This window comes from Callithrix jacchus, chromosome 6, assembly GCF_049354715.1.
Source record: "Callithrix jacchus isolate 240 chromosome 6, calJac240_pri, whole genome shotgun sequence".
Classification (NCBI taxonomy): domain Eukaryota; kingdom Metazoa; phylum Chordata; class Mammalia; order Primates; family Cebidae; genus Callithrix; species Callithrix jacchus.
Genome location: NC_133507.1, coordinates 23,687,552 through 23,705,687, shown reverse-complemented (window position 1 = coordinate 23,705,687; position 18,136 = coordinate 23,687,552). Strand labels below are relative to the sequence as shown.

The window sequence follows — 18,136 nt, the reverse complement described above, 5'->3', positions numbered from 1 at the left end:
AACTCTATCAAGCATTTAAGGAAAATAATTCTTTTTTTGAGATGGCGTCTCTCTGTCGCCAGGCTGGAGTGCAGTGGTGGCACGATCTCAGCTCACTGCAACCTCCACCTCCTGGGTTCAAGCGATTCTCCTGCTTCAGCCTCCTGAGCAGCTGGGACTAAAGTGTGCATCACCACGCTCAGCTAATTTTTTGTATTTTTAGTAGAGATGGGGTTTCACCATGTTGGCCAGGATGGTCTCGATCTCCTGACCTCATGATCTGCCCACCTCCACCTCCCAAAGTGCTGGGATTACAGGCGTGAGCCACCATGCCCAGCCTTAAGGAAAATAATGTTAACAATTCTACACACTAACTCTTCCAGAAAACTGCATAAAAGTTAATACTCCCCAACTTACTCTATCTATCTAGTAAGCCAATTTTAAGCCAGTTTCAAGTAAGGTTCCACAACAGGTCCAACCTCTGAAAGCTGTACTAGTAGCTGGGATTACATTAGTACCCACTTGACTCAGATTTCATGGTAACTGGTGTGTCTGTAATGGACAGGGATGCTATATGGAGCCTTTGGCAATCCAGTATAAGTAAATGACAGCCAAGACCTTTGGAATTGGGGACAAAGCTATGCTGTTCTTCAGAGAATTGTTCTCCTCTTGAGTAACTGCTTTTAGTTTGCTACTGAGTTCTTGTAGAGACTAAAACTTGACCATGGGCCAAATTGCCATGTGACCTGAACTACTCGGCATGTACTAGATGCCTGGACAGTGTCAGATCCACCAAGCCATAAAGTAGGGCATGTGCAGCAGTAAGTACTCCATCATCAAGTATAAGTGGTACACAGAAGACTGGGCTCCAGCATGTCCTGAAGACACAAGTAAATATGAGCAAGTGACTCAGAGACCCATGGCTCCTATCGATGCTACCCTGCAGCCTCTCTCATCCTGCATTTACTGCCTCATGAAGAGCTCTCCGTGACAGCTGACTAAGGACAACTTTAGGCCTGATTTGTGATGGTTCAACATAAATCATCTAGCACCAACTGAAGGCAGACAGCTGTGGCATTACCACGAAGGACAGTGAGGAGAAATCTTCCCAATGGGCAGCTTCAAGCAATACAGTGGTTGTTCATTTTGCCTGGATGGAGAGATGACTACAGATGGAGATTTACATTGATTCAAAAATGACAAGCAGTTTGGCTGGATGGACAGCGACTTGGAAGGGACATCACTGGAGAGTTGACACAAGAAGTCTGAGGAAAAGATATGTGGATGGAGCGCTCCAAATATGTATATAGAATGTGAAAATAATTGTGTGCCATATAAATGCTCATCGAAGAATTACCTCTGCAGAAGATCTTAATAACCAGGGTGAACAAAAATGACTTCTTCTATGGATGTCAGTCAACCTATTTCCCCAGCCACCTGTCTTACCCAATGGACTTATGACCAAAGTGGCTGCAGCAGTCAAGATAAAGGTTAGCAACATGGACTTCCACTCACTAAGACCTATTAGGTTCTGGCCAACATTGAGTACCTAGCCTGCCAACAGCAAAAAACCAACACTGTCGCCACTCCGGATGGCAGGCTGATCATACTGAATCATTTCAATCATGAAAGGAGCAGACTCTGGATACAGATTGGTGTTCCATGTCCTTAATATTTCTGTCAAAAACCCCCATCCATGATCTTACAGAATGCCTTACTCCTCATCGTGGTATCCCATACAACATTGCCTCTGAGTGGGGGACTTACTTTATGGCAACTGAAACACAGCAGCATGGAATTCCCTAGTCTTACTATGTCCCTCACACCTTGAAATAGTTGGCCTGAAATAACAGAACAGTAGGCCAGTTTTCGATTTATCATCTCTCAACTACAAATCCACCCTCCTTCCTTGTGTTAAGTTGAATCCTATAAATATGAATCCTCTGCCAGCTGGCTTAATGTTAGATTTAACTAACAAAGGGTATTGAAAGGCCACTGCAAAGCAACAGAGGGCTTCTCCTCCTGGTTCCAACATGATTTTATTCCACCTGGTACCCAGTGGATCTGTGCGTTGGAAGCCTGGTAGTACTCACCTCAGTGACCATCAAGGTTGACTCCAGCCCACTCACTCTCTGCCAAATTTCTCAACCTTTCAGTAATTCACGACTATAAACCAGCTCCAGGAGAGTACTCTGGCAAATGGTATTGCCATGACAGGTTACATGCTCCTGTGGCAGCCATACCCTTGCCAAAAGGTCTGAATCTCAGGCTTGGGAGGGGTTTGGGGTAAGGTGCTTTCTTAGTTCTTTCTTTGTTCACTCCCCCTCATCCTGGAGGATAGTAGCTATTTTCTGTTATATGCTACTTCTGGAGTCTTTTTCTTTCTTTCTTTTTAAGAGAAAGGGTCTCATTCTGTTGCCCAGGCTGGAGTACAACAGCATGATCATAGCTCATTGCAGCCTCAGACTTCTGGGCTCAAGAGATTCTCCCACCTCAGCCTCCTGAGTAGCTAGGACTACAGGTGAGCACCACCACACCTGGCTAATATTTTAATTTCTTGTAGAGACAGGGTCTCACTATATTGCCCAGGCTGGCCTTGAACTCCTGGCCTCAAGTGATCTCTTACATGGGCTTCCCAAGGTGCTGGGATTACAGGCATGAGCCTGAGCCCGGCCAAGAGTCCTCTTTTACCCCTTTTAGTAGTTAAGCATCTTTTAGTAGTACAACAGTTACTTATATTAGATTTTCCTGTTCAATTACTGCTATGGTTACTGTCTTCTGGGTGACAGAAATGGCCTCTTCGGAATTCAGTTATGGCACCAGCTAGGTGCCAACACTGTGAGGTAATGTCCAACGTCCTCCAGTATGTTGTATATGATCTGAATTGACAACCAACATCTGATGCTGTTTTTTCTTTTCTCTCTTTATTTTTTTGAGACAGAGTCTTTCTCTGTTGCCCAGGCTGGAGTGCAATGGCATGATCTTGGCTCACTGCAACCTCCATTTCCTGGGTTCAAGTGATTCTTCTGCCTCAGCCTCCTGAGTAGCTGGGATTACAGGTGCCCACCACCACGCCCAGCTAATTTTTGTATTTCTAATTGAAACGGAGTTTTTCCATGTTGGTCAGGCTGGTCTCAAACTCCTGACCTTATGATCTGCCCACCTCGGCCTCCCAAAGTGCGGGGATTACAGGCATGAGTCACTGTGTCTGGCCGATGCTGTTTTTTCTATACCTAGGATTCATTAGTCAAGGAATTAGAGAATGGGAATGGGTGTGACTCCTCTCATTATTACCCCTAATGATCTGCTAGTGAAATTTCTGCTTCCAGACTGGGGCAGTGGCTCACACCTGTAATCCCAGATTGGAGTACAGTGGTGTGACCTCAGCTCACTGCAACATCTACTTCTCGGGTTCAAGCGATTTTCCTGCCTCAGTCTCCCAAGTAGCTGGGATTACAGGTGCATACCACCATGTCTGGTTAATTTTTGTATTTTTTTTTTTTGAGACAGAGTTTCGCTCTTGTTACCGAGGCTGGAGGGCAATGGTGCGATCTTGGCTCACCACAACCTCCGCCTCCTAGGTTCAGGCAATTCTCCTGCCTCAGCCTCCTGAGTAGCTGGGATTACAGGCACACACCACCATGCCCAGCTAATTTTTTGTATTTTTAGTAGAGACGGGGTTTCACCATGTTGACCAGGATAGTCTCGATCTGTTGACCTCGTGATCCACCCGCCTCGGCCTCCCAAAGTGCTGGGATTACAGGCTTGAGCCACCGCGCCTGGCCAATTTTAGTATTTTTAGTAGAGATGGGGTTTCACCATGTTGACCAGGCTGGTCTCGAACTCTTGACCTCAAGTGATCCACCCGCCTTGGCCTCCCAAAGTGCTGGGATTACAGGGTAAGCCACTGCGCCTGACTCGATTAAAAGGTTTTAATCCATCCATCAGGGGACAGAATGGTTCGATTAAACTAAATGTTAAGACTGCTACTTGGTCAAAACTCCCGTGCTGATCAGTAGTGGGATTCTGCCTGTGAATAGCCACTGCACTCCAGCCTGGGCAACATAGCGAGACCCTGTCTCTTAAAAAAAAAAAAAAAAAAGACTGCAACTTGGGGCCAGGCGCGGTGGCTCACTCCTGCAATCCCAGCACTTTGGGAGGCTGAGGCAGGTGGATCATGAGGTCAGGATTTCGAGACTAGCCTGGCCAAGATGGTGAAACCCCATCTCTACTAAAAACACACAAAAAAGTAAGCCAGGTGCAGTGGTACATGCCTGTAATCCCAGCTGTTCAGGAGGCTGAGGCAGGAGAATCACTTGAACACGGGAGGCAGAGGTTTCAGTGAGCTGAGATCATGCCATTGCACTCCAGCCTGGGCGACAGAGTGAGACTCCATCTCTAAAAAACATAATAATAATAATAATAAAAAGACTGCTGTTTGGTCACTCTGGGCTCCTCATGCCAGAGAACCAAAATGCAGCGGGGTTCTAATTGGCTAGCGTGATTGACCCTGACCAGAGAGAAACAGGGTTGCTACCACACCACGGGAAGCAAGTGTAACTGGATATAGAGGATCTCTGAGGCCCTTCTTAAAGTCAGTGAAAACTCCAACAACCCAATTCAGGTAGAATTTCTTTGTCTCAAAAAAAAAAAAAAGAGTATTGCTGTCTCCCAGGCTGTAGTACAGTGGCGGGATCTCAGCTCCCTGCAGCCTCTGCCTCCCAGGTTCCAGCGATTCTCCTGCCTCAGCCTCCTGGGTAGCTGGGATTACAGGTGCACACCACCATGCCCAGCTAATTTTTGTATTTTTAGTAGACACAGGTTTCACCACGTTGGCCAGGCTGGTTTTGAACTCCTGACCTCATGTGATCCACCCTCCTTGGCCTCCCAAAGTGCTGGGATTACAGGTGTGAGCCACTGCGCCCGGCCCACGTAGGACTTCTTATGACAACCCTTCAGTAAATAAGGGTAGGTCACCCCATCAGGCAAGAAACTATGACCAATTTAGGTTCTTGCTGAGAGAAGAGAAAGAAAACAGCTATGATCATGTGACCAATTATAGAAACAAAGGATAGTTATATCAGAAATGTAACTTTTGTGTTATCTTTACTCAAAAACTAATATGTTCATAACAGGTGTGTATAGATGCCAAGTGGACAAAGCGCAGACTCACAGTTTTGTATTTTGTCAGCTTGGCTAAGTGAGAACTAGGTTTCCCCAAAACTCCTTCCCTGAACGGTTCTAGATTAGAGTTGGCGAAAAATAAATCTGCCCAAGATTTGGAAGGTAAAGCGCAGCAGCTGCAATTAGGCAGAAGGTCACTGTAGTTAGAGGTGGTGAGACAGACACTGAGGGGCTAGCAGAATCCAGCTCTTCTGGCTGACTCAGAGACTAGATAGACAGGCAATGGCCTCCCGCAGATCTCTCCATCTGCTCTTTGCAGTTTCACTCCAGCAGCTAGACATGGAATCCTGTCCCAGACTCCATGGCAAGCTTAGATCTGTCCACCCAAACCAGTGCTTCAGAAGAGCTGCTTAGTGACATTCCTCCGGGTCTCTAACTCCCACTTTTAGATGCTTACTTATCCAGCTTCTCCCACAATTGTGTGAGGTTTTTTGTTTTTTGTTTTTTTTGAGATGGAGTCTCATTCTGTCGCTAGGCTGGAGTGCAGTGGCACGATCTCGGCTTGCTGCAACTGACAGCTCCCAGGTTCAAGCAATTCTCCTGCCTCAGTCTCCTGGAGTAGCTAGGACTACAGGTGCATATCACCACAACCAGCTACATTTTGTCTTTTAAGCAGAGACAGGGTTTCACCATGTTGGCCAGGATGGTCTCGATCTCTTGACCTCATCCACCCATCTCAGCCTCCCAAAGTACTGGGATTACAGGCGTGAGCCACCACACCTGGCCGAGGTTTTATTACTATGACAAATCAATTATTCAATAATATTCATAATAGTTCTTCTTCCCAGACTAAACCCTGATGGATAAACCATGTTTTTCGGACAAAATTTTTTGTCCCTATAAACACCCTAACTGTTTGGATTATACGTCTCACTTTCTTCCATCAGTAGAAAAGATAACCCTTTTGAAGAAGAGTTAAAAACACAGTTTCTGCTTAAGGAGAGCTCATATTTACTGTTATAGGCTTGTGCCATCTGGTTGTGGAAATGAATAATCATCCTTGTCTTTATGTCATTTATGAAGATAATGTTATGAAAAAATAACAAAATATCAAGGAATGGTAGGAGGAACATATCTTTAATTGTTACTATGGTACTGTATTCGAGATTTTACTTAGTTACACAGAATAAAGAATAATTTCTAGCTCTTCAGAAATACCAGGTGGGCATAGTGGCTCACACACCTGTTATCCCAACACTTTGGGAGACCAAGGTGGGTGAATCACTTGAGGTCAGGAGTTCAAGACCAGCCTGGCCAACATGGTGAAACTCTCTTTACTAAAAAATGCAATAAAAATTAGCTGGGTGTGGTGGTACATGCCTGTAATCCCAGTTATTCAGGAGACTGAGGCAAGATAATTGCTTGAACCCAGGAGGCAGAGGTTACAGTGAGATGGCACCACTGCACTCTAGCCTAGATGACAGAGCGAGACTCCATATCAATATATATATATACCTGTTGATGTGAACTGCAGTTTACAATAAAATTTTACTTGTGATTTTCTTGTGCATATAATGGAGACTGATATCAATATTTCTACATTGAAACTTGGCAATTCGTTAATAAATCTTACACCCTGTCAGTAATATTTTCATGATCCTAAATAAGACCAGATTACTTGTCTATAATCAAGAAAAGTAGTGGCTTTATCCTGTTTTGAATACACCTCCTATTTGCTTCACATTTATTCATATTAGGTCCATGTCTAAGAAAAACCTCCTAGGTTTCTGTATGTTTCACTAGAGGGACAATTTGTTAAAAAAAAAAAGTATCAAAGATATCTAGGCAACAGGGCGAAACCTCATCTCTACAAAAAACACAAAAATTAACGAGGCCTGAAATGGAGGCTCACTATGTTACCCAGGCTAGGTGTGCGCCTGTAGTCCCAGCTAGTCAGGAGGCTGAGGTGGGAGGATGGCTTGAGCCCAGGGATTTGAGGCTGCAGTGAGCTGTAATCACATCACTGCACTCCAGCCTGGGTAACAGCGAGAGCTGTCTCAGAAAAAAAGAAAAAGAAAAAGCTGTCTAGAAATCGTTAAGATACCACTGCAATAACAGTTAAGAGTTGGGTGATCTTAAGAGATAGGAAGATATGAAAAGAAGGAAGGATCCTATTAAGTCTCAAGGACTTTACATTTAGGCAGGAAGTCATACAGATAATTAAAACCCAGAGAAATGCAAAATTCAATGAAGTAATGTAAGTGGTCTGGGGGAAGCTAAGCACACATTTATGAGAGTCTGCTTAGTCCCTTCAGGGCTCAGACAGGGCCAATAAAATAGTCACATCCCGGCCAACAGAAAAATCTTAGCAAGCAGAGAAGTGATTCCAAAAATTACATGTGACATACATGTAACATAATAATTTGGTGTAACATACTTATTTTATTAGTGAGAAAACATCATTTTTTTTTTTTTTAAGAGATGGGGCCTCACTATGTTGCCCAGACTAGACTTGAACTCCTTGGGCTCAAGCAATCATCCTGCCTCAGCCTCCCTAGTAGCTGGGATTACAGGTGCACACCACCACACCTGGCAATTTTTTGTATTTTAAGTAGAGACGGGGTTTTGCCATGTTGACCAGAGTGGTCTCAAACTCCTGACTTCATGATCCACCCGCCTCGACTTTCTAAAGTGCTACAGGCACGAGCCACTGCGCCCGGCCAAAACTAAACATACTCTTATCATACAATCCAGCAATCATACTTCTTGGTATTTATACCCAGCAAAGTTGAAATCTTATGCCTACACAAAACCTGAACATGAATATTTATGGCGGCCTTATATTTATAATTGTCAAAACTTGGAAGCAACTAAGATGTCCTTTAATAGGTGAATGGATAAAATGTAATACATCTACAAAAAGGAATATTATTCAAAACTTTAAAAAATGAGTTATCAAGCCATGAAAAGGCATGGAGGAAATTTCGGTGCATACTGCTAAGCAAAGAAGCCAATGTCATGTATATAACATTTTGGAAAAGGCAAAACTATGGAGACAGTAAACAGATCCATGGTTGCAGGGGATGAAGGGGGAAGGGATGAAAAAGTAAAGCACAGAGGATTTGTAGGGCAGTGAAAATACTCTGTATAATACTATAATGGTAGATACATGTCATTATACATTCATTCAAACCCCTAGAATGTAACCAAGAGTGAATCCTAATGGAAACTATGAACTTTACTAATTATGATGTGTCAATGTAGATTCATCAACTAACAAATGTACCAATCTGGTGGGGGATGTTGATAATGGGGAAGGCTGTGCATGTATAGGGGTAGAGTATTTAGGAAATCTCTGTACCTTCCTTTCAATTTTGCTATGAACCTAAAACTACATACACATAAAGTAAGTCTTAAAAAAAGTAAATAGAGGAAAAAAATTGATTAAAACTTCTGTTTTGTTCATTTTGAGACTGGGTCTCATTCTTGCCCTAGCTCAATCTCGGCTCACTGCAACCTCCACCTCCCAGGTTCAAGCAATTCTCCTACCTCAGCCTCCTGAGTAGCTGGGATTACATGCACCCACCACCATGCCTGGTTAATTTTTATTTTTAGTAGAGACGGGGTTTTGCCACGTTGGCCAGGCTGGTCTCGACCTCCCGACCTCAAGTGATCTGCCTACCTTGGCCTCCCAAAGTATTGGAATTACAGGTATGAGCCCCCGTGCCCAGCATAAAAATTGATTAAAACGTCCAAGAATACATACTCTATGATTCCATTTATATAAAATGCAAACCCCTCTATACTGATAAAAAGCACATTAGAGGTGGGCCAGAAGGGGTCTTGCAGGTGATATATATATGTTCTATATCTTGATTGTGATCAGTATACATAAGTGTAAAAACTTATCAAACAGTACACTTTAAATGGATGGAATTCATTTACTAAAGTATTCGTCTGAGGATCTGATAAGAAAAAAAGCAAAACTCAAACAAAATAATCAGACAATATATATGTAACGTGTAATTAGGTATAAGCAGAAAAGTCATGCAAATGATAGCAACTTTTAGAGGAATAAAACAAAATTCTAGTTTCCCTCTTTCATTTGTTCTCAGTAACTACAGGCTTTGTCAATTCTTTTCCCCAAATATTATGTACAGATAAAGACCTCATTTCATAACTCTCCCTCACCCCATCATATCCAATCCCTCCTATCCATTCCTAACAACCTCTGGGAGGCCAGTGGGGATAATTTTACCATTTAAACTTCCACTAACCCTGAATGTCCTGGATGCAATGAATTCTGAAGCACAATAACTCGATATTAGAGAAACACAGGGCAGAGTAGCCTACTCATTCTATCTTCATGTTTCTGTTTTCTCTTCCTGTCCATTTTGTTAGAGGATTGATTACACTGTTGTATAGTATTTGATGTTTTTCTTTGTTTCTCTTTTAGACTGATAAACTCTTTGTGGGCAGGAAGAGTACTTTGTATCTCTCCAGCTTTAGTGCCTGACAGCTTTGCACGTGCTGAGTGAATTCCTCCCCTTTTGATTACAGGAATGCTAACTAACCCACAAAGATGATGCTATCAAGGTCTTTCAAGATCCAGCTTCAGTGCTAGTTTCTCCTTGAAGCTGTTTGTAATGCCCTGACTGGAATCTCGCACAATTTTCCCACCAATGCTAAAACGGGTCATATCCTCTTTTATTCAAGTGTTCAGGCTTTGGAGTAAGACCTGAGATCAAATCCAAGTCCCGCCATTTACCTTCTACTTAAATCACTAAAGCTCTCTAACAAGACATCAACCACAGAGCAACCAATACTTATCACGTGCCAGATACTGTTCTGAGTGTTTTACATGAATTAACTCACTTAACCTTCATAGCGACCCTACGTTTGTACAACACAGTGAATGCAACTAATGTCACCTAAGTATACACTTTAAAATGGTTAAAATGCCATATTTTATGGTGTATATCTTTTTATCACAATAAAAGTAAACACAGGCACAGAGAGGTAAGTAATCTAATCAAAGTCACACAGCCAGTATGCAGCAGAACTACTTCAAACCTCAGAAGTCTAGCTTTAGAGTCCATACTCGTAACTTCTACACTGTATTGCTTCTCACGAAGTCTTATTTTCTTTGTATATAAGAACAGCATGACCTACCTTACAGGTATATAAAGTGCTTCACACATGGCAAGAGCTCAAAAAGGTTATTTATTGTTTGCCTTAGTCCTTTTCTAAACATTTAGACTCCCTGAAGGCCAAGTCTTTCTTAAGTATCTTTGCATTTCTCTCATTGTACCTAGCATAGAGTACAACAAATAGCAGACTCAAAATAAATACTTTCTTCAGAGGAATGTCTGTGGCATCTAGAAACCCATATGGATTATAAAAAAAAAGACAACACTATACAAGTAAAAATTTGAAGTGTTATTACAGACATAAAGTAACATTTGTGCAATTTTTATAGAATGCTCAATTCTGACTGATGAAATTGACGCTGAGCTAGCTAAGGTCTGAAGGGGAAATAAGGGGAGATGGTACATCTACTTCCCTAGGTGGCAGTTTTAAGTACTACAAAATGTAAGTCCAAGGAAAAAAATCCTTAATCGTGACATCAGGATAATCATAACTGCAAAATACTGTTTAAAACAAACAAACAAACAAACAAACAAACAAACAAACAAACAGGCCAGACCCAGTGGCTCACGCCTGTAAACCCAGTACTTTGGGAGGCGGAGGCGGGTGATCACCTGAGATCGGGAGTTTGAGACCAGCCTGGCCAACATGTAGAAACCCCGTCTCTACCAAAAATACAAAATTAGCTGGGCACGGTGGCGCATGCTTGTAATCCCAGCTACTCAGGAGGCTGAGGCAGGAGAACCGCTTGAACCCGGGAGGTGGAGGTTGCGGTGAGCCAAGATTGCACCCTTGCACTCCAGCCTGGGCAACAAGAGCCAAACTCTGTCTCAAAAAAAAAAAAAAAAAAAAGTTCAACGCAGCAAAACTCGGCTCTACAGACACACGATGCAGAAGACAAAACACTGCAACCGTTCTAAGGACTAAATAATTACAACAGTATTCTCAGTACTATTTGGCGTACGATCTAGAAGATCAAGGTAAACAGTAAAGACAAAATGAGGAGACCTACATTTCCAGATGCCCGTGGCACTGATATTGGGCTGTAAAACCACAGATTCTCAGGGCTGCCACCTTAGTGCTAAGCGGACACAAGGGCAAGTAGTGTAACTGTTCCAACTCGGATGGAGCTCAGAGTGGTCCAAGTCAAAGCCGGTGCAGTCACTACGGCTCAGCTCTACGCAAGAGTTGCAAGGAGCTGAAAGCAGCAAAACAGCTTTTGTGGGGCCTACAATAGCCTTCCTGAGCGCCCCAGAAACCGACTAAACCTCGTCTCTCCAGAATCCACCTGGAGTCGCTGCGACTGGAGAAATCAAGAGTCTGCCGCGTTAAAATGTCTAAAACAATAAGCAACCCCAACTTCCACTTTCAAAGCGCGTACGGTTTCCATTTGCTCCCCTGCCTCTGTGGGAGGATGGAACATGTAGACACCGCTTCCCGCCCCGCCCCAGGTAGGCCCTGAATCAGTTGGGGGTTAAAAATAATGAGGCGGGCAAGGCAGCCTCTGGCCACAGACTCCAAAGAAAGGGAACGACCCGGGCATCAGACCAGAACAGACCCTCACACCCCAGCCCTGGGGTCAGCCGGGCCCCGCAGCAGCAGCCTCGAAGGGACAAGAACCAGGAGAAAAAGAGAGCGGCCAAGCTCACCTGCCGCTTGTTCATCCGCCGCACATCGTCCAAAAAGTCTAGAGACAGCATGGCGGGGACGGCGAGCAGGACACCGGCAAGGGAGAGGGCGCGATGACCAGCGGGCGGAACGACTGGCGCTCGGGTCGGGCTCACACTATACAGGACCCCGCAGTGCCTGCACTTCCGCTTCCGGGGCGGGAACCGGCAGGGTCTGGCACGGTCCCGCCCCTTCGCTGCGGAGAGCGGACAAAGAGACTCACTACCGTGCTAGTCCTGTCTCAGGGCTTGGCCTCGCCAAGTCTAATGTCTCAGGGCTTTGACATTAGGGTTCTCCCGCTCTGGCTCTCTTAGGAGAGCCAAGAACCGACTGGATCCCACCTCTTGGGATCTTCCCCGCGGCCCCTCACCGAGGTGGCGACCCAGGTTCAGGTGGGGAGGCATCCCGGCCAGCTTCGCAAGGCGGGCCCCTGTGCACGCCAGGCCAATCGCGAGCAACTTCTCCGGTGTGGGCGGATATGGGTGTGGCAATGGACGGGTCGTCTGTCCATGAGTTCTCTGATCCAGCAAGTCTTCCGCTCTACGGAAAGCTGACGAGGTGCTCTTTTTCTTCTCTCTTCTTTTCTTCTCTCTTTTCTTTTCTTCTTTTGAAACAGGGTCCCACTGTGTCTCCCAGGCTGGAGTGCAGTCGCGCAATCTCGGCTCACTGCAACATCCGCCTCCCGGGTTCAGGCGATTCTCCTGTCTCAGGCTCCCAATTAGCTGGGATTACAGGTGCGCGTCACCATGCCTGGTTAATTTTTGTATTTTTAGTAGAGATGGGGTTTCACTCTGTTGGCCAGGCTGGTCTCGAACTCCGGAGCTCAGATGATCCGCCCGCCTTGGCCTCCCAAAGTGCTGGGTTTACAGGTGTGAGCCGCCGAACTTGGCGGACGAGGTCCTTTCAATAACTGCTTTTCGCGTAAGGTTGAACTATATGAGAGACCTTCAAAGCACTGCCTGAACCTGCCAGGAATTTACAATCCTCTCGATTGGAAAGAAAACAGCCCGAGACCATTAGAAAACACCCAAACGGTGCAACAATGTGATGAGAACACCAGTGGTGTGGGTAGTTAGGAAGTGACTTCCTTTACGATCTTTACTTTGCTGACAGGATTTGACATGGTCTTGAATTCTACCTCCTGGTTTTCTTAACTCTGACACCTTGATGACTATCTTTTCGCTACCTTTGGCTTTGACTGGCCAAAGCTCCTAATACCCGCTTCAGTCAACAAAGACTAGATTACTTGGTATTATTTCTCTCTCTCTCTCTCTCTCTCTCTCTCTCTCTCTCTCTCCCGTCTCTCTCTCCCCGCCCCCCTCTCTGTCTTTCAATATAATCGTTCTCTCCCATTAGGGAAAGAAGAATGAAGGACATACTCGAACTCTTTGTACTACCCTCGAATTTCTTTAAATGGAAAGTCATTCCAGAATAAAACCTTGAATTTATTGGAGGATGGCTGTAAAAAAAAAAAGACAATAAATTTGGGGGAGGATGTGAAGAAATTGGAACCCTCATACATACACTGCTGGTGGGAATGTAAAATGGTGCAGCCACTTTGGAAATAGCTTCAGTTCCTCAAAAGATGGGCTGGGTCCAATGGCCCACGCCTATAATCAAATTAGCCAGGCCTGGTGGCATGTGCCTGTAATCCCAGCTACTCGGGAGGCAGAGGCAGGAGAATCGCTTGAACCCGGGAGGCGGAGATTGCGGTGAGCCAAGATTGTGCCACTGCACTCCACCCTGGGCAACAGAGCAAGACTTCATCTCAAAAAAAAAAACAAAAAAAGGTTAAAGACGAAATCACCATATTAATCAGCAATTCCACTGCTAGATTTATACCAAAGAAAATTGAAAACATTTGTCCACACAAAAACTTGTACATGAATGTTCACAGCAGCATTATTTATTTATTTATTTTGAGACGCGGAGTCTTACACTGTCGCCAGGGCTGAAGTGCAATGGTACAATCTCGGCTCACTGAAACCTCTGCCTCCCGGGTTCACGCAATTCTCCCGCCTCAGCCTCCAGAGTAGCTGGGATTACGGGCACACACCACCACACACGACCAAATTTTTGTATTTTTAGTGGAGATGGGGTTTCACTATGTTGGCCAGACTAGTCGGTCTCGAACTTCTGACCCTGTGATCTGCCTGCCTTGGCCTCCCAAAGTGCTGGAATTACAGGCATGAGCCACCGCACCTGGCCCATAGCAACATTATTCATACTCGCTAAAAAGTGGAAATAACTGAAATGTTTATCAACTAATGAAGGGATAACTAAATGTGGTATATGGAATAATGTACTGATAATTCTGCTGGTACAATGGAATATTATTTGGCAACCAAAGGAAATACTATAACATGAATGAACCTTGAAACAGATTTAGTGAAAGGATCCAGTCACAAAAGACTAAGTATTGCATGATTCCATTTAGATAAAATATCCAGAATAGACAAATCTGTAGAGATGGAAATCAGTGGTTGCTTAGGGCTGGGAGAGTTGGGGAAAATGGGAAGTGGCTGCTGATGGTATGGAGTTTCTTTTAGGGGATGCTAGTTGTACAGCTATGTGGATATACTCAAGCCCATTAAATTGCACACTTTACTTTGGTGAAGTGTATGGTATGTGCATTATATCACAATAAAGCTATTAAGAGAAAGAAAAACCACTGGTGTCTGTTAAATTCCTAGTGTCGAACACACAGCCTGGCACATATTATGTACCCAGTAAATACTTGTTCAATTTAAAATTGTGTGTGTTTTTGTTATCTTCAACAACTGCTGCCTCTAGGCACCCCACACTTATTAAGATGAAAAAAAAATTGCTAATTTATCCTACTTAAAAAGACCTGTGGAAGAAAATACATGTGAATTCCGTGAGGACAGGAACATTGTCCTGTCCACCCCTTTATCTCCAGCTCCCGTAAGAGTACCAGACATGTAGCAGAGTATTTGTTAATAAATATTAAATATGGGTTCTAGTCTAAATTCTGGCCAGTAGAGCCCTTGGCCTATGCCTATTAATGTTGAATTCAAATCTGAAAGTGAGCATCAGCAACTGTGTAAATGAGTATGAATTGTGTGTGTGTGGGTGTGTGTGTATGTGTTTTCTCTTTTCTCGCTACAAGAACTCACAGAAGAGTATGACTCTTGCAAAGTGTAGAAAAGAGCCCTAAGAGAGGCATAAAATCCCGTGGAGTTTAGATGTGACAAAAGTCAATTTAGTTGGAGAAGCTTGGGTGGAGCTTAAAAAGGGTCTCAGGCCAGGCGCAGTGGCTCACTCCTGTAATCCCAGCACTTCGGGAGGCCAAGGCAAAAGAATCCCTTGGGCTCAGGAGTTCAGGACCAGCCTGGGCAAAAAAGTGAGACCTCCTCTCTACTGAAAATAAGAAATTAAGTGAGGTGCAGTAGCTCATATCTGTAATCCCAGCACTTTGGGAGGCTGAGGCAGATGGATCACCTGAGGTCAGGAGTTCGAGACCAGCCTGGCCAACATGGCAAAACCCCATCTCTACTAAAAATACAAAAATTAGCTGGGCGTGGAGGTATGTGCCTGTAGTCTCAGGTACTCGGAGGCTGAGGCAGGGGAATCTCTTGAACCTGGGGGCAGAGGTTGCAGTGAGCCGAGATCACACCATTACAGTCTAGCCTGGGATACAGAGTGAGACTCTGTCTCAAAAAAAAAAAAAAAAAATTTAAAAAAAGGAATGCATGAGAAAGGAACAGGACCAGGGGAGAGTGATATAAACTAGGATGATCTGCAAAGGCTTAATGAGGTTTCCTGTAGTACACAGTGTCTTATGAAAATAATTCAGATCTTTAGGACAGATGATCCCAGACTTGATATAGATGTAAAGCCTAAGGAATTAAATTTTCCAAACGTGGGATTCGGACATGCTATTTTCTCTGCCAACTGGGATGCCAGTGTTTCTCACACATAAGTCTTTGGGCCCTATCAATCACAATGGTATGTCTGGCATTTTCCTTTATAGAGAGCCTGCTGGCCCCGCTGAAGAAAGCTTAGGATAGAGGTTAAGTTGCACCCACTTGGTTTTGAATCACAGATCAATTGCTAACTGTTTGATCTCGGACCAATAAGTTAACTCTTTTTCCAAAAATATTAATTTAATTTAATGCTTCTGGAGACAGTCTCACTCTGTCGCCTAGGTTAAAGTGCAGTGATGCGATCACAGTTCACAGCAGCCAAAACCTACCAAACTCAAGCCATCCTCCCACTCAGCCTCCCAAGTAGCTGGGACTGCAGGCACATGTCACAACCCACCCCACTCAGTAAGCAATTTTTTAATCCCTAGTTTTCTGGTGTATAAAGTAGGAATATAAAAGAATTTATGTCATTCTAGGATTTAACAAAATAGAACATGTAAGCAAAGCTCTCGGGGGCTGGGCATGGTGACTCTTGCCTGTAATTCCAATACTTTGAGAGGCCAAGGTGGGCAATCACTCAAGCCCAGCAGCTCGAGACCAGCCGGGGCAACATAGTGGGACCCTCATCTCTACAGAAAATTTAAAAAATTAGCCAGGCGTGGGTGCACATGCCCGTAGTTCCAGCTACTCAGGAGGCTGAGTCAGGAGGATCAGTGGAGTCCTGAAGGCTGATCCTACAGTGAGCCATAATTGTGCCACTGTACTCCATACTTGGCAACAGAGACCCTGTCTCAAAAAAATAAAATAAATAAATAAAGCTGTTGTCACAATAAATGACAAATGGTAAATGGACCAAGAATGTTAATAATTATTAAAAACAAGAAGCGGGTTCAAACTGATACCCAAATTCTACGCTAGGAAGGTCCATCATTATGGCTGAGCCCTGGCTAACCACTTCTGTACAAATCAAGGGTGTCAACCAGCAGAAGCAAAGTAGACTTCATGTTTTTAAAACCCCATTAAAAATAATTATAATCTTACCAGTTTCTCCTTCACCTTCTCAATGTAGGAAGTGGTGGGTGGAAGCGGAAGGTCCTCTATGACCCTGCCAGAAAAGGAAGTGGCCCAGGCATATCACAGCAAGCCGGTGCACAGGCCGCACTGGAGGTGTGGCTCTTCTCTGGTGCCATCTCCTGCAAGGATCTATCTCAGTTTGCTGGGGGTGGCCTGAGGTCAGGTCAGGGGGATGCAGAGATGGAACTTTCTGCCTATCAACCCAGTGGGTATGGACATCAGATACCAAGGTTTTAATAGATTCAGCAGCTCTGCATAGCATGGGGTAACAGAAAGAAATGTCATTCTCAAAAATCAAAGGCACCTTCTGTGCAGAGAGATTACTGGAGTCACCCAAGCCTTCCTGGAAGATTTTTGGAAAGCTTTCTTTAAAAAGTCCTAGACAGCTGCAGGGACAGCTGTGAGAGGGAAGCCCCAGCCTTCTGGGTTGGTATGTGTGTATATGTGATGGGGGTTGGGGAGAACACACCATACTATACTGCTTTCTTTTTTAGCTAAAGAAAAAAGCTTGTTGTTTGTTTTGTGAGTCCTTAGAGAGGACAGATCCCTGTTGTGAATGTGAATGTTGTGTGGGTAGAACATCTAGAACGGGGACACCCTTAGCTTCTCCCTTCTATCTGGGCCTGCACCTCCTCCCTCTTGAAGGAGTTGACTTTGAGCTTTTGGATCTCAAAGCTAATGACAGGGAATTGGCTTTTGATATCCCTCTTGATAGATTAAGGGATCCTATAGGAATCTGTTAAGGCAGTGAATCACCACTGGAAATGTGGGTTGTGAAAATCTGTATATAAATATCCAGAATATAATCACATTCATTAGCAATCATTTATATATACATTCAGGTATTTAGAAATACTTACCTAGAGGCTCATAAGAGCCTGTCTTCAAAGCACTCATGCTGAATCTCTGTGATTTGGCTACTGCCTCTTTCTTTTCTTTTCTTTTTATTTTTTTGAGTTGCCTAGGCTGGAATGCAGTGGCCCGATCTCAGCTTACTGCAACATCCACTTCCCAGGTTCAAGCAATTCTTGTGCCTCAGCCTCCCAAGTAGCTGGGATTATAGATGTGCACCACCACACCCAGCTAATTTTTGTATTTTTAGTAGAGATGGAGCTTCACCATGGTGGTAAGGCTGGTCTTGAACCCCTGACCTCAGGTGATCCAACTGCCTTGGCCTCTCAAAGTGTTGGGATTACAGGCACGAGCCACCGTGCCCAGCAGGTTACTGCCTCTTTCATCAACTTGATATCTGATGT

At 44.3% G+C, this 18,136-nt stretch overlaps 1 protein-coding gene across 3 annotated transcripts in view; it reads right to left on the bottom strand.

The window, feature by feature from the left end:
* Nucleotides 1-12,015, bottom strand: part of SEC11A (SEC11 homolog A, signal peptidase complex subunit) — a 44,376-nt gene extending 32,361 nt beyond the window's left edge. For all 3 annotated transcript variants that reach the window (XM_008998466.4, XM_008998465.4, XM_002749166.5), the window contains exon 1: nucleotides 11,901-12,015. Coding sequence is in view for 2 of the 3 variants with exons in the window: in XM_008998465.4 (XP_008996713.1) it covers nucleotides 11,901-11,951 (51 nt within the window). In the remaining variant the exon portion in view is untranslated. The remainder of the gene's footprint in view (nucleotides 1-11,900) is intronic.
* Between the last annotated feature and the right edge of the window lie 6,121 nt (nucleotides 12,016-18,136).